We start from the raw sequence: 17,477 nt of genomic DNA, 5'->3' as shown, positions 1-17,477 counted from the left end.
TGATAACATATTTAATATTCTTTTTGATGAATTAGGTTCACGTGCATTCTATCAAAGAATTTTTACATAACATTGACATATTTAATTATTTCGATTGCTATTTTGATAGCTTTTGTGATGACGAAATATTCGCTAAAATAAATTTATTTCAAAACTGTAATAAATAATTCTAGTGTATCCGATAAACACATAAATTTGTTTTGGTTGCTTATCTTAATATTTCCTTCTTTCAAATAATGTTTTATGTTTACATTTTTTTCTAATATTTTTTTATATATATATAAAACAACAAGACATTTAAGATGATCAAGTTTTGTGAGATACTCTGTATAGGAATAATGTATAAGAATAATTTATTTTTGAGATTTACATACTTTTAAATCGAGTCATTAATTATGCAAATTTGTTTTATAAAAGCTGCATTTATGCAGCTGGGGCGTCTGAGCCGTATCAGGCCTATTTAATTTATTTTTAAAAATTCTATTATTTATAAAAATATCAAAATAAATTAAATAATAATAAAATTTTTATTTCAATTACAATAATAAAACGTATCTTCCATGTAGAATATTTGTAATCAAACAAAAAATTTTTTAAATTCAAATATAGTCTTATTATATGCTTGTGAATATAATAATAGAACCGAATAAAAAATAAATTTAAAATAATAAAGAAAACTAAACATTGTCTTTTAAATCAGTTTTAAAATAATGGTTAATCACAAAAATGAAATTTTCTTTATTCTGCTGTTAAACATCACAATTATCTTTAGTTTATTAATTAATATCGAGTACAAACCGAGATCCGATTGTGAAGTCCTACAAGTATGTTCTGATTTATCTCAAATTATAGTAACATCTCAAATTACATTCATTATTTCAGTTAGCAGATCATCTGAAGAGTGAGGTTTTGTTAAAAATTTCTATCTTCGTTTGAATATAGAAATTAATGCAATGGACCTAATTCATGAATGGTGATTATTAAGAAAAAGTAAACCTTACCAGAAATCGGCCCATCTTTTTCAATCACTCTATTAGAACAACTTTTATAAATAGATCACTCTTAATATTAAACTTCATTAAATTATAATGCCAACGTTTTTTATAAATTAATTTTATCATATATAGAATGATTTTTATCATGTTACGTATGAAAATTTGAAACTGCGTACACTTTATAATTATTAATCATCTTTATAAAAAAATGGAAGCATTATATTTTACAATTTATCGCCGGTAAATAATTGATCAATTAGAAAGGCACTTTCAAGGTTTTAGTAATGAATGAACGTACTATTTTCCTTTTTTACTAAAAAATTGTTATTCGCTTGTGCGTCACATACAAAATACATTGTTTTTCGTCGTCACATATATAAATCAACAATCACTTTCAAAACTACCTACATAAAATAATGCAGATCTCATATTAGAGAGATTCATAGAATTCCATATCGATTGTCACGTTCAAAAAAACATTGAGATCTTGTAAATATCTGAAAGTATCTTATGAAAGATATTTCTAAAAGTAGTCTAAAAGATTTCTAAAGATTTTGCTGAAGATAATTTTGTAGAATTTCTAAAAGATATTTAGAGATACTTAAAAGACTTTTAAAGACATTCTCAAGATGTTTGTCACACAAGATGTCTTAAATTTCTAAAAAACATCTCCAAACATAGCAAAAAATATATTTAAAAAATCTGAAAGGTATCTTCTTATTTATGTGGGTAGCTTGTCAAACATCACATTTGTTTTCACTGTAGAATTAGTCGATGTAAAAAAAAAAAATCAAAAAATACTCATACATCAACGCAATCTATGATAAATGTTTTTATAATTGAAAAAAAATTTGCGTAGCCTATATTGGCATGTCGGACGAGAATGGTCAGTTGGGATATTGATAGACGGTGTTGTCTAGATTGTAGTAGGCCATTTGTTCGTCGATCCACCTACGGCCATGGGCTATACTGGCATAAACGCCGGGAGTACCGCCCTCGCCGCAGCCAAGTCCCCAAGCTACTATGCCAGCTTGAACAAATCTGGTCGGGTCATTCCTTAGCGGGCATACCAGGGGACTTCCACCGTCACCCTGCAACGACAAGATTGAAAAGTCACTCTTTTGTCTAATTCCGCACAAAGTAAAGAGGAATATTTTAAAAGAAATTTTTCCGATAATTTTTCTCGTATAAGAAAAAATGTTTTTCTTCGAGAAAAAGCTCGCGCTTAATTTTGTATAAATTAGCTCTTAATTAATTGTTATTTCAATTTATGAATGCTCTTCTTTTTCGATGCTATAATAAAGTAGGATTATAATGGACGCAAGAATGTTAGAAAATATTCGCTTCTGAGTTTGATCACGCGGATTTTGTGAGAATAGATTTTTCAGGTTCAGATTTCTCGATTCAAAGAAAATTTTGAAATTTCCAAAACTTTGAATTATATAGATGTTGAAGTATTGTATGAAAGTAAAACAAATTTATAAAATTTCCGGTTGGCTTAAAGTTATTTTCTGTAGAAAGAGCCTGAAATTTACATTGCAAGTATCTTTTCCTGCTTCTCCACCCGCGCAGATGAAACTTCCGTCCAGACGGAAGTATTTTCCCAGCCTGGTGGTACGCATAATGTCTTGACATGTTCTATGGTTTACTATAGGAAGGTTCACCCTCTTTAGAATCACTTGGTAACGTCCTTCTTTACCTGTAATTAAATATCATGAAATGAAATCATTATCTCAATCGCATTTCAGACAGCTCTAAACTATATTAATTCATCGTTGCAGTGAATTAACTCTAATATATTAAACTGTAAACATTGTTGAAAGATTCAAGTTTAATCCAAATTTATTTCTTGCATTTTGCAAACGTATAAAAGACGTACCGAATATGTCTTTTCCCCATCCGCTAGCGAAGCATCTGGATCCGTCGAAGTTCGCGTTCATTTCCGCTAGACACACAATGTCAACGTTCTCCGCGTACTCGACCGGGGTCTTTAGGATCAGGATAGCGTAATCATTGTAGAGCGCACCCGAATGGAAGTTCTCGTGAATCACAACTTTCGAGACGTCGCGGTCCTGATGCGGATAGATCTCGTTCTTCGTCTGCGTATCCCATTCTCCCGCGCGAACTTTCAATTCATGTGGCTGCTTCCTGTCGATCGAAATGCATCGTTAAATTAAAGAAATAACGAACGATGACAACAGATATAAAATATGTTTATTCTCACTTTGAAACGTGGCATAAATGAGAGTTGTTTATCTATATCCCGATACTTGAACGTACTTGAAATATATCAGTTATCTACTTGAAATATATCAGTTACCTAATTAAGTTTTATTAACTAAGGTTATCGAGTAGCTATTTGCAAAAATATTATTTTCTATCCTACTGACCCATTGACGCAGTGAGCTGCAGTAAGAACGGCTTGTCTGTGGATAAGAGCTCCACCACATTGATAAACATTCAATTTCTGACCATTCTCGCCGATGGCCTGTTCCTTCAAGATAGCCACCATCCACGGAAACTCGCCAAACTGAGCCTCATTATCAGAATCGCCGGTGATTCTGAAGCCGACTCCATCGGGATGTCGCTGTCCACATCCAGTCCTACCGATCGGTGGAGGCGTGGATGGTGGTTGTAGATCTGGCGGTTTACAGCAAACATCCAAGTAGTTGTCGCAAGTCCCAGAAGAAGCTCTAAATATTCCACAATATAATCGTAAAAACACAAGAATCATAATTGTTTTGATTAATTTTATAATGCAAATAAACGATCATATTATTTATTCGTATAAATAAAATATAAATAAGAAAAGGAAAAAGTTTAAAAAATATCTGAGAAAGAGTTTTTGATTTTGCAACTTATTCTTTTAAATTTTTTATTATATTTTTAATGACATTTTATGTGTAATTACAATTTATTAAATTACTATTTTTTTAATTTGCTGAACATTGAAAGATCATTAATTTAAAATTCTTTTCTAGTTAACTAAAATACAAATTTAATGACATCAATTATAAAACAATTTAGAATTTATATATCGATTATTAAAAAATTCTGATTTTCGACAATCATCAAACTTTTTCCGAGTTTAATAGCCATTTAATTAACCATTAAGTGAAAGTGTGTTTGGAATAAGAACGATGTATATTATTTATTGGCGAGCCCAGAAGAATTTCATTGTCCAAAGATAATCTCATGCGGCGGGGATAATGAGGCGACATGCTAAAAACAATAAACCATTTAAAGTAAAAATGATCTTAAAAAATATTTATTGAATCTGATCTTAGCAAGAAAAAAATATCTATATGCAAATGTATACATATACAAGTATGTCTCCGTATAAAGTAATCATCCTTTTTTATCTCGCAAACTAACAAGACTAGCAAGACTGATCTAACAAAAATAATATCAAATTAAATGATTTGAACTGAACTCTACTGTTAAGCACATTGATCATTAAAAAAAAATTATCTATTTTAAACAATTTTTGTTGACTGTTTGCTGTGCTTACAACAAAAGTTCAGTTCAAACCATTTAATTTAATATTATTTTTGTTAGGTCTATTTCTGTTAACTCGCGAGATAAAAAAAAAGTAGCCATTTATGCAGGAACTCCTTATATATCAGCTATGCACGAAGAGTACTTTTGACGGAAGTTTAATCGCAAATTGCGTCCGACTTTCGATTCCGGAGTAATTAATTTTGTTCATGATACACAATTCCTAGTGTTTTAATTATATTGTAATTTCAATTTCCCAACTTGATATGCAATTTCAATTGCAACGATCAAAATGCTTCACTATTCTTTAAATCGAAATCAGTGTATTATTTACTGAAGGAAAGTAAATAGCCTCTCTGATTTCAGTGCTTACAGCTATATCAATCAGTAATTATAACTATGTGAATCAGTGAACTGTATTAATCAATGAAGCATTGTCTTCCAGTGATAATATTCTGATCAGTGAAAGTACCTCCCTCTCAATCAAAGTCACATAATCACTGATGGCCACAGTTATAAGTATAGTTGTAACTACAAATCAATAAGATTTCATTGATTCGAATTTAGAGAATGTTGTATTAATTAAAATACTATTTTCTTGAAATGTGACAACATTGTAACGATACTTTGAATAAGTGTCAACCACCATACAGAATTTAATTATGCTTACGTAATTATTTAATTACGTCATTTACGAGTACGCGCGTATTGTGCCGGTCAGCGCATAACAAAAGAAATCACAAACCATTCCTGATTTAGCAATATCGGCATAGCTACGCTTCCGCTTTTCTTCTAACACAGTTGCTCTTCGTGTACGGTCTAAACTACTAATCATACCATAACCATATTCGACGACACAATTTGTACATTACAAAAATTTAAATAAAGTGATAAACAATATCGAAAATTTTTATAATTGAATGTTTCGCATTTTAAAGAACTATTATTATTCCCTAAACAAAATTTTTGCAGCAATCATTTGCGTAAAAAATATTTTATTATATTTTATTTGGACGATTAAATTATTAAGAAAAAATTCTGTTTTTTTATGTGCATCATTATCACTATTTCACAAAACAGAAAATAATTATGTAAATCGAAAGAGATGTATGAATTTTTTCAAGAATTTAAAAATACTTAAATATTTAAATGAGAGATTATATTATTTACCACTATTTATATCTTCGTAGTGAAAAATAGTCGTGCATTTTGTGATACCAATACCAATTTAGTAATTTAATCGAAAACTAAGGATTCAATGTGAGTAGATCCCGGGAGGAAGATACATAGTTATTGTTGCATACAGATGCAAACTAATCGTATAGTTAAAGTTTATCAATCTCAATTTTACGATACCAAAGGGAGCGTTAACCATCTACGTCTGTCGCGAGCGCAAATTTCGCAGCATGCCATGATCCATCGCCGTTCAGTAAAAAACCAGATGAGACTTCAATCTTTGGTCAATAAACTCACTTCGAGGTGTTCGCATCCGAATCACCAAAATCGGACCTGATATCGATGATGCCGACTCCGTTCTCTAAGATCTTGCCCTCCTTGCACTGATAATAAGGCACGCATTCGCAGTCGTCGGGTTTCGAGGGTGTTTGATTCTGGGTGCCGAGGATGGGTCCGGAGGTACTGGTGTTGAAGACTTGATTGATGAGGCTATCGATGTCACCGTCTACCTGGGGCACCGACTGAGGAGTCGTGCCCTTAGGGGTATTGAACGTTTGATCGATAAGATCGCCAAGGCTGCCAGGTGCGTCTTTCTGATCGAGTTGCGGCAATGCCGTCACCAAAATCACGCTGACCAAGGTCAGTGCGAAAACCAGTCGCCACATGGTTTGCGTCAAGGACTCTTGGCTAGTCTGCCTGAAGCAAGGACGAAAAATAGTGTAACATATTTGGAGGTGAATGTTGCAGAACGATCATACCTAAATTGATTTTACGACGGCTTCGCAAAAACTTCTTCCAATGCAATTATATAGAAGAGATATCTCCTTTTTCGAAGCTATAAATAGCGATGATACAACGATGCCTCACTCTAAGTTAAAAACTCGAAGAAAATAAATGCAAACTAAATAGCTCGTGAAATCAATCATTGTCTTTCGTGCGAGCATTAACGTGAAGCAATTTAATCTTCGGTAATTCTCGGCTATCATCGAGAAAAATTACTGTTGAAAAAAATACACTTGCCTAGATAACGTGTTTATATGATACATGTGATCGGAATAAAGGATGCACATTAAATTTATGTGTGGAAATGCTTTTAAATATCACTGATAAATTGTAAGACACATTAAAGGGGCATAATCGAACAGGCTTGCTGTAATCTTCCTTCTATCTCAATCGAACTTGTTTCCATAAACAAAAATATTTTATTTAAAAAAAATATATTATAAATACATAGGTATATATATATATTTTTTTTAAATTTATTTTTTTCGGATTTAAATATTTTCCTATTCTGTAATTTATATATATAATTATAGAGATATATATTCAATCCATATGCCATTCCACAATCATAATAATTCATAATAAGCGTAACGAGTCATAAAAACTCAACGCTTAATCAGTATTAAAAAAAAATGTGAACTCTCGAGAGATAGAGATATCTGACAGAGTAGCGATGTCCGAGTTTCTATATCTGTAATTATAACTGTAATGAATGATAGTATGCTAATGGATTTCATGCATTGGTTTTACTTTAAAATTGAAATATCCTTTGATTTGATCTATATATAAAACATTACGAATTTTATTTCATAAAAAGTATTAAAATATTATATTTATCAAGCCATGTCAAAAGAAATTCTTTTAATTATATTAAATAATAAGATTTAACAATAAGATTGTTTCCAGTTTACAATTTGATCGGTATTAAAACCGAGAGAAGACACTCGATTTTATTTTGAATAACAAGACACTCATAATCTTTTCTGGAAACTTGATACGCTTTTGATTAGTAATTTGACCACGTAATTACCAGGACAAATCTGATGTCCTCAGATAATTAACGTTATCCTCGATCACAATCTGCTTCCGTAATGAACATGCACGTGACATAATATGCGTCATCACATGAAAATACCATCCTTTTGTTTCTGCGTATAAATGCTCTCTATATACATGTAGCGTGAGAATAGAGATGTTTTATTTATTCAGAGAATTCAATGTTTTTTTGACCGATGCATTTTAATTATACGATAACGTGATCGCACGTTGTGTAATAGTTTCTGATCGTGAAATCTTGCAGTACGTTTGTTTAAAATTATTCACCACTGACTTTTCGGGTTCGGATGATCACAAACCAGTACGAGCAACATATTTCGTAAAACCGGTATTAACCTCAGGCTATTTATATTCAGGAATTGCAAAAATTTTGTAAGAGGGAATTATAATGAAAGATCAACTACAACTAGCATTATAGAATAATGCCGAGAATTTTGTACGTTGATATTATATAATCACTGTTATAATTACATAAATGTGATAAACGCGATTATATGCTAACGTACAGAAACGCATTCGGCACTGAATATTTTCTGTTAAAACTTGGATCGTCAAGATTATGTAAAAAAAAAATAATATATTATTCAGATTTCAATTTATCTCTCTAAAAGAAAACGAACAAATGGTTTTATCACTGATTATCATTCAAAAAATTCAAGCGAAGCAAATCTATTTAAAATCGTGAGCAAATTCGTAACACTCACCAGAGAGAAACACCGAAGCACGACGAACAGCAAACGAGCACCTTCCACACGGAGCAGCGATGTTCAATTAGCTCGCTTCCGAGAGTAAAGAATCGTGGTTTCCTCGGTTCATCCCTACTCCGAGCACGTTTATCGTGAATAAATTCCTCGACTTATCTTCTGTTATAGCGTGACTCCGAGACTTGGAGAACCGGCATTTCCCACCTATACATTGACCCTGAGAATCGAAGTTGTTTTCCTGGAAATTCTAGCAGAACTCATACATTCCCTTAATGTAAACCCCCTTTTTCCGTGACGCACAACAAAAAAATTAGTCTTTGAAAGAATAAACATACTTCTATTGACCCAACGGACATGAGTCAATAATGACTAAGCGAGTCCTTCGAATATTGATGTTGCGGCAAGGAATTTTTCAATTTACGATAAACTACCTTTCTCAAAAGTATTAATATATTTTATTAAATAATTTTTTCAAATTTTTATAAATCATAGTAATTACCAATTTATTTATCTCTGATTTCAATTCGAGGTCAGATGAGCCTAAGGCGCATTATTAATTGTACATATAATAAACTGGTTTTTTATCTCTTTCCTTGATTTCTTTCAATTATATTCGCTGCGAAACAATATATTACTCAATACCAGTTTTGATCTTTACTAAGATTCCTTTTAGTTGATGACCTTAAGTAAACAATTAAGAAGCTAATCAAAGCGAAGACTTATTCATGTTTTTTAATTAAAAATTGCAAGGATATAAATATTGGAATAAATTTGAATTATTCAAATTTATGTGTGAGCTCAACGCCAAATTTTTAAAATTGCATATTTTTTTTTTTAATTGAAGAGAATATAACTGCTAGTAATTAATGAATCATGAACGTAAAATCCAAATTAATGCTAGAATTTTGACAATCATCTGTAAGTTTTTCCTGGACGATTACGACATCATATATGTAACTTTTACGCGTTTCGTAAAAGTTTAAGATTCACAAATTATTGGTGTTAAGGTCAAGTATATGTAGATAAGCGTAATCGTTCTTTACATATTATAAAGATGACGTCTTGTTTATCGTGATTTTTCGTACGATTCTTCTCCGCGCAGCTTGCCGCAAAGAGACAAATAAATTTGCGGATTTTAATCTGATCTAAAAAAAATTATGAAGGAAATTGCGGGAATAGACGTATACTATTACGTCTATGCTTACAAGTCAGTGATATTTACATTTAAAAAAAATTACTTGCGTCATTCTCTTTCTCTCTTTTTATTAACACACGTAATACCCGTTTGAATTTTCTTAACTGGGAATACGAAAGCATAAGCAATGCTAAGCAAAATAGTTGAAATAAATGATGGCAATAAAAATATTATTTATTTAAAAGATGTATCTATAAAAGGTACTTCGAAATAAATATTTTGTGTAATAAATATGAAAAATGCAAATAGTATTTAACATTTATATGTACATTCATTTGAAATAAGATATTTATTTTTTATTTTGATATATTACGGATAAATGAATTTTCTCTATTTTTTAATTATCATTTTCTTTTTTTTAAGAGTAGAAAATAAAAAAAAATAGTAAAACTAAAATAATTAGCTACTTGTAAACTAATAGCATGTAAATTTATTTTAAAACATATTAAAAGAAAAATGAGTTACATTTGTATAACTATGAAATGTATGTTGTTTTTTTATTTTAATCTATGTTCCATTTTGTAATTGTAAGAAATAAAAAATAGTAAATAAATAATAGAAATTAGAGAAAATTTATTTATCCACGACATATCGAAATGTAAAATAAATATCTTATTTCATGTATAAATCTAAATATAAAATATTTATAAAATTTTTTACATTTACTACACAAAATACTTATTTCAAATAATATTTTTTATATACACATCTTTTAAATGAGTATTATAATATCAATTGTAAGTACAATTATAATGTTAACAAGTAATCCCGATCAATCCCGATTTGTCTAATGCTACATGTTCAAAAATGGATATCGCAGCAGTCGATCATACTTTACTTAATTGTCATTAATGACGCACGATGGCACAGAGAGAGATTATCGAGATTGTGTGTTGGATTTCACCGTTGGGTTGCACGCGATTCAGGTGACACGTAATATCATATATTGTTCACAGGTGTTGTAACAGCATTTCACATTTGATGTTATATCTGATCGGAAGTGCCATTTACCATATTCATTTTACCGAACGCGAGAAAATATAAATGACACCGTTTATCAGCTCGACGAGCAAACGCTTTGCGAAAATATGGATGAGTTAAAAAAATTTATCGAAAATAGTATTCGCGAAATCGAGAACTTGTAATCTTTGGAATTAGTTGAACAATTGAAAAATAATTCACTTCTGTTCTCTCATAACGCTCTTTTGCGAAAAATAATATTATTTGTTTATTATTCACAGTAGCGAATACAATTACTCGGAAAGAGCTCTCTATGGACGTTCAGGTACTCTGTAGTAATCCAAGAGATACATCATGCGTCACTAATGATAATTAAAATTGTTAACAGGAAATCATAAATATCCGTAGCTTAATTAAACGTTTATTTTTTTTTTTTGAAAATACGTTTTTACATAAAAAATAAAATATTTTTGTAAATGTATCTTTCGAATTGAATTTTAAAACGTAATTCAGATTTCCGTGATTGACTAAAATTTAAATTCTCAAAAAATATATAAAATAAAATTCTGTGGTAACCAAAGTTCAACATTTGATGTGATAAATGCTGCACTTATGCGAGCATAAATATCGTGATTATCGTTATCATCGAAGACTTTTGAACTCCGCGAAATTGCGCTAAGAAAAACATAAATACGCATGTAAAATATAATAATTATAGAAGATATTATTTTTTCAATTTAATACATTTAAATATTAGTAAACGTAACGTTACTAAATATATTGTATAATTATGCAAAGAAAATATTAATTATTGTTGAATTAAAAATTTTATTATGTCTTCATTATTTGAATATTAATAATTTAATGGATTATATACAATATATTATATAATCATACTGAAAGAATATATTTAATAGGAGAGAATATTATCGGTAGATGTCTTATACTCGATTTTCCAGTTCTGGAGTCAGTTCTTCCAATAGCCGTGATCGTCTAGTGGTTAGGACCCTACGTTGTGGCCGTAGTAACCCAGGTTCGAATCCTGGTCACGGCAATGTGAAAAACATTGTCACGGTGGAAGCTTTTTTTTGTTAATTTTATAACGACGTCAACTTGAGAATTATAACTGTTTCAAATTTTGTTTTTAAAAAGTAAAATATTCTATTCTATAAAATAATTTTATTGATTTTATATTTTGCGCGGTTGTGCGCGGACGTGTGCGTGTCTTGTGCAGATTTATAAAACAGTTGTTAATTTTTCAACAAGTCTAGTTTCAGAATTTCTTTAATTTATTGAATATATATAATAATAACAGAGAGATAAAGAAATATAAAAAAATATTTTTTTTTTAATATTTAGAAATATTTATTTTGTATTATAAAAACATTCGCTTTTGCAAAATTTTGTAATTATTTTCACTATACATAATTATTATAAATAATTTCATATATTGTTGATTACGACCCTCCTCGAAATATGTATTTAATCATTTACAACATTTTTTTATTTATCTGCACAAACATTGTGCTCAATTTTCAATACTTTATTCAATTCTTCCAGTAGCCGTGATCGTCTAGTGGTTAGGACCCTACGTTGTGGCCGTAGTAACCCAGGTTCGAATCCTGGTCACGGCAATGTGTAAAACATTGTCACGGTGGAAGACTTTTTTGTAAATTTTAAAATATTCATATTCAGATAATATAATCGTGTAAGAATTCGAAAGTTTGCCACGTGTCGAAGTTTGCGGTTTTTTTTTAGAGATACTTTAAGATCGCGTTTACAAATTAGTCTTATTATATCATTCAATCGTACTCAACTTTATTATAAATAACAGTTTTCGAATGTCTTATTATTCAAAATACATATTCAAATAAATATTCATATCGAAACTAGAACATAATGATGTGCTTGACCTCAGTCTTTTCCACGCTCATCGTACTGTGATAATGTTTGTATGTTATACAACTGATAATAGTTGAAACAAATATATTTGCTCTCGGAGAATGAATTTATATCGTATTACATTATTCGCTGTATGATTAGAAGACTCAATGCATAAATATAGATTGTTCGTGAAAACTCAAATAAATAATACAAAGTATATAAGTTGAAATATCATCATCATTTTAGTACTATAATTGTCATAAGTTATGTGAATGATGTTAATGTATATAAACAACACATCGCAGATGAAGAAATAACAAATTACATACAATACACATCATTATACGCCATACGTCGCAAACTGTTGATTTATCCATTGGCGATGTTGCGATACGCTAGCGTACACTGCAGGCACATTAGAAGTTTTGCAACCAATACCCCATGATACTATGCCAGCCTAAAATGAAAAATTGTCCAAGTCTATTTTTTTGTTCAATACTAAAGAAGTCTACGAATTTGACCCAATTAAATCCGCGTCTCACACTGGAAAAATGTTGTTAACTTGACTAACTTTTTCTATCGGATTAAATTTTTTTTATATATTCAAGTATTTATATATTTAAGTACATAATTAAATACTTAAACTGACGAAATTTAATTAAGTTAAAAAGTTTAATTTAACAACTTTTTTTCTCAGTACAATTAAAATAGCAAATAATTTAATATAATATATAAATTGTATAAATAAATAAGAATTAAAAGAAAAAATATTATAAAACAATATAATTAGCACAAAACATAAAATGACTAGAGATGTGCAAATTATTTGAATACGAATCAGATAAGATTCAGATTGGAATTTTTATGATTCGAAAATTTCCAACCTAAGAAATTCGAATATGAATCACATATATTGACAATCTTATAAAATCTATTTTATTTAAAATAATTTTATATCACATAATCAATATTATTTTTCTTATAATATAGAAATTTTTTGTTATTATCTATATATTAATATTCCACCAATATAATGTTATTAATTAAAAGTTATCAATGATTCGATTTAATTCAATTTGATTCAGCGTTAGAAAACTCTGATTCACACATCTTTAAGTCACACAAACATTTAAAACAAATAGAAAACATTTAAAAATATGACAAATAAAAAGAAAGCATTAGGTCCATTCTGTTTTGCTCGCTGCCAAATTTTTTTACTATGTAGGAAATATTTTTTTTATTATTATAATTTGATTCACACCTGAACAAACTGTCCCTTGACTTGACAAATCAACGGCCCACCGCCGTCACCACGACATGTGTCTGTATTCGCTTCACCGCCGGCGCAAATAAACGTTCCATGTAGTTGAAAGTACTGGCCCAATTTCGTGTTTCGTAAACGCGTCTGACAATCCTCTCGACCGACAATAGGAAGATTCAATTTTCGAAGCTCGGTTTGATAATGTCCTTCCGGGCCTAGATCGATTGTGAATGAATTTTAATAAGCCAAAAAAAAATAAATAAATAAATGGAGACCTATAAGCTTAATTCGAGGCTCACCAAAAGCATCGCTGCCCCATCCTATTCCGTAACATCTGGTCCCAGCTGAGAAGACTGCCCCTTGTTCAGGAAGGCAAATCGGTAAAACGTTCGCACTGTAAGTGACCGGTTTTGCTAAAACGAGGAAAGCCACATCGTGAAAAAGCCCACTGCTATAGTACGACGGATGCACAACTATTGCCAAGATTTTCGCTTCTTGAATAGGTAACGGTTGAGTAGTATTTCCTAGCTTCCACAGTCCAAAGCGTGCAATTAAATTTTCGGGCTTTTGGCTATCGGAAAATTTAGAAAAATACACTATAAAGCTATACAATTACGAAGTACAAATTAGAATCGATAAAAATGTGAGAAACATTTTTAAAAGTCGTTTCTTAAACGTTTCTTACGTTTTTCATTCATACGTACTTCACAACGCAATGGGCAGCAGTGAGAATGGCTTCGTTACTAATTAATGAAGCACCGCACTGAAAAACATAACCAGCAGTTGTGGATTTTAGAAGTGCGACCATCCAAGGGAATTCAGCGAAATAAGTTTTCTCAGAGCCGGGGGGAAAAGGTTGCGCTGTAAGCAATTGCGATTGTTATCATTTAACAACAGCTATAGCTGAATCAAATATATTGTTCTGAATTTATACTTTACCGAGACAAAACTTCACGCTACATTATTAACATGAATATAACGATCACAGCTCTTACTTACGCGGTGCGTAATTATTGTTCTGTATGCCACAAGTGGTGTCCTGAGACAAGTATTTGTTTGGTTCGTTTGGAACGAGATCTCTGGAGGACACTGAGATGTCGACATTGATCCCTTCGAGCCGACAACAGACTTGGTCCGCCGACGAGCACAACGTGAATCTCGAATCAATTATACCGAGACCATCTGGATAGATCACGTTTCCCTCAGAGCACAGCCAGGTCTTCACGCAGTAACATTCCTGCGATGTACCCGGGTTCTTCGGCGGGTCGAGGTCCGTAGTCGTGCCTCTTGATGACATGCTTTGACAGGACGGTATGTTCCTCGCCGTGCAGACATCTCCCTCTGATAAGATATCAGAGAATCTGGGATCTATCACGCTACCACCGCCAGGAATGCTAATTAGCGTGCAACTTAAACACAGAGTGATAATGCCGCATACGAAGCATAGTTGCACCTGTCCAGGTAATGCGGTGGTGACCGTGGTGGGTGATGCCGTGGTGGTTGGTGCCGTGGTCGGAGGGCTCGTTGGTATCGTCGTTGGTATCGTCGGTATCGTCGTTGGTATCGTTGTTGGTGTCTGCGTCGCCAATATTCGACAACAGACCAGAGTGCCAGGACACAGTCCGTACCGTGGATTTATTACACCCTCGCCGGAGATGGTGACTATTCCGTTAGGATCGCATTGCGATATCTCCACGCAAATGCAGTTCGGAAGTGGTGCTGTAGTTGGAGGTGCTGTAGTTGGAGGTGCTGTAGTTGGACGTGTTGTTGGTATTGTTGGAAATGTAAATGTAGGCAGCGTTGGATATGTAGGTCTCGTAGGAGTTACTGTGACATTTCGCGGATAACAGCAGACATCGAAGAGCCCAGGACATGTTCGTGTAGTATTGCGTGCTATACTGCTCACAATTATTTTAATTATATCATTAAACATTCTAGAGATTGATTTCAACGTCGATTAAGATCGCGATGCATTTCCTACTTAAAATATCCGATAGAATTAGATTTAAAAAAACTATAATCCCCCATATCTTTAATTCATTTTTTTTCTTTAATTCGTATTTTTAATTCATAAATATCCGATTTATTTGTTATTTATAATTTAATAACCATTTTTATCAATATCTATTTAACTGTGTTTTGTTAAAATTAAATATTCTATCATGTTTTCGATTTATGTAAAATTTGATGTGTGTGAATTTTGAAGCTTTAATTTTAGAGATTTTGTGTTTTTAATATAATTACAATATTTTTACACGTTTATACAAATTACCCATCATTTTTAATATACGTATATGTACATACACATACACACACACACACACAGAGAGGATGTCCCATTTTCACATGCAGATTACGTAATTCTTCATACTAAAAGAAACATTTTTTTTTCAGCAAAATTAAGTTCGACAAGTTGTTTTACACGACAACAGATTAAAGTTAATGAATGATTACAGTTAATGAACTCTTATCAATGTGACGCTCAGAACCGGAGCGGTGTACGTTTCTCATCTGTAATTCTTGATTTTGTTCTATATTGTATTGCTTAAAATATGAAATATTTATATATACATAAAACAAAAAAAATCGTAATTTTTAGATTAGATAACTTGGCAAATTATAAAGAAAAACATCCAAATTAGTATTTAATTAAGATACTCTTAAAAAATAACGGAAATAGTTAACTTCTTTATAGCTTAAATGTGATTCCGATTGAAACGGTAACTTTATCATGAAATTAGATAAAATTCTAATAAAGTTTAAATTTGTTTCTATCGATTTTTTTTTAAACTGGGTCATGCATTTGAAGTTTAAATTATAACAGTGAATTAAATTCAGCGAACAAAATTCAACTGTAAAACTTAAAACTTGAAACAAAAAATAAAAATAAAGTAAAATTAAAAGTCGAATAGCGTAAAATCGAATACGGGTTAGATAAAACTGATAAAATTAAAACAGCAAATATATAATAGTACGTGACAAGGGACAAAGCAATAAATATAAAGAAGCATACATGAGCGCAATAAATAGTATACAAAATTAAATTATTGCAGCCGTTCCAGCTTTCCTTTTGAGTCATCTTTAATTTAAAGTAATAAAGTTATCAAAATTGAAGACTATATAGATAAAAAATCAATGATTAAAGTTAATCGATCTTGAAGACTAGCGGCACAAATAATACAAATAAATTATCAAACTTTGACGATTAACTCACCGTACGTCGATTACACCGGACCCATCAGTGATGATAGTCTGATTACTGTCGCATAGATAGAAAGGTACACAGATGCAAGCTGGAGCTGTGGTTGGAGCAGCGGTAGTAGGAACGATCCTGTCTAGCTTCTGATACTGCACTTTGTACTTGTTTAATTTCAAACAGAATATAGACGACAAATCGGTAAGCGGTACCACCTTCCGATTTCGAGTGGAAACCAGGTCACTCACTCGAATTATAATCGGTCTTTCAATCTGATTAAATCCGCGATTCACCCTTTCCGAAGTGATCGCGACGCTTATCGTCATTGCAATGACAAGTACATTCACCAGAAATATATGGAACCGTGACATGACGACGTGTCGTTGCTATTCGATGGTACGCTGTCTATTGAACGATTTTTTACACGAGCGCGCGTTTATGTATACAGGATGTGCTAGTATTTCCCGGGTTTATGGGGAACGTTCAGATGCAGATATGACGCTAATAGCGTATTACCTTTTGTCACAACGACTAATTTTCGAAGGCGAAATATAATAGCGACGCGTTACGCATCGACACGCACTTAAAAATATAAAGAGAACGGACTTTCATAAAAGAAATACAAAAAAAAGTAAAATATTTAGATATTGACAAATTAAAAGATGCTTAATTTACTCTACGCAGAATAACAGAAAATAAATTATGTATTAATAAATAAATATTAATTATATATTTCTTTAAATATAAAATTGAACACAAATGTCTATTT

General features: G+C 31.4%; 2 protein-coding genes and 2 non-coding genes across 5 annotated transcripts; 2 read left to right on the top strand and 2 right to left on the bottom strand.

Annotated features, from left to right (window-relative positions):
- Positions 1-1,295: 1,295 nt before the first annotated feature.
- LOC105195851 (phenoloxidase-activating factor 2) lies at positions 1,296-8,368 on the bottom strand. 2 transcript variants are annotated; one of them, XM_026133784.2, is made up of 6 exons: positions 8,213-8,368; positions 5,967-6,365; positions 3,386-3,688; positions 2,875-3,143; positions 2,531-2,694; positions 1,296-2,086 (listed from the first exon to the last, which is right to left on the bottom strand). In XM_026133784.2, exons 2-6 carry the CDS (start codon positions 6,332-6,334, stop codon positions 1,883-1,885), a joined length of 1,308 nt encoding a protein of 435 aa, XP_025989569.1. In that variant the 5' UTR covers positions 6,335-6,365; positions 8,213-8,368; the 3' UTR covers positions 1,296-1,882. The 2 variants fall into 2 exon arrangements, with proteins under 2 accessions (XP_025989569.1, XP_025989570.1); XM_026133785.2 differs by having other exon boundaries at positions 6,003-6,365.
- Positions 8,369-11,349: 2,981 nt separating this feature from the next.
- Trnah-gug lies at positions 11,350-11,421 on the top strand. Its single transcript has one exon. It is a non-coding gene; the product is annotated as a tRNA-His (tRNA).
- Positions 11,422-11,929: 508 nt separating this feature from the next.
- On the top strand, positions 11,930-12,001 carry Trnah-gug. The gene has a single exon. It is a non-coding gene; the product is annotated as a tRNA-His (tRNA).
- A 164-nt stretch (positions 12,002-12,165) lies between these two features.
- On the bottom strand, positions 12,166-17,291 carry LOC105195733 (phenoloxidase-activating factor 2). The gene is made up of 6 exons (XM_011161297.3): positions 16,727-17,291; positions 14,512-15,410; positions 14,217-14,373; positions 13,812-14,083; positions 13,513-13,727; positions 12,166-12,708 (listed from the first exon to the last, which is right to left on the bottom strand). The coding sequence occupies exons 1-6, from the start codon at positions 17,077-17,079 to the stop codon at positions 12,592-12,594; spliced, it is 2,013 nt and encodes a 670-aa protein (XP_011159599.3). The 5' UTR covers positions 17,080-17,291; the 3' UTR covers positions 12,166-12,591.
- Positions 17,292-17,477: the final 186 nt, after the last annotated feature.

This window comes from Solenopsis invicta, chromosome 16 (genome assembly GCF_016802725.1).
Source record: "Solenopsis invicta isolate M01_SB chromosome 16, UNIL_Sinv_3.0, whole genome shotgun sequence".
Classification (NCBI taxonomy): domain Eukaryota; kingdom Metazoa; phylum Arthropoda; class Insecta; order Hymenoptera; family Formicidae; genus Solenopsis; species Solenopsis invicta.
Note: the sequence above shows the minus strand (reverse complement) of the source record. Positions and strands in the feature narration are given on the sequence as shown.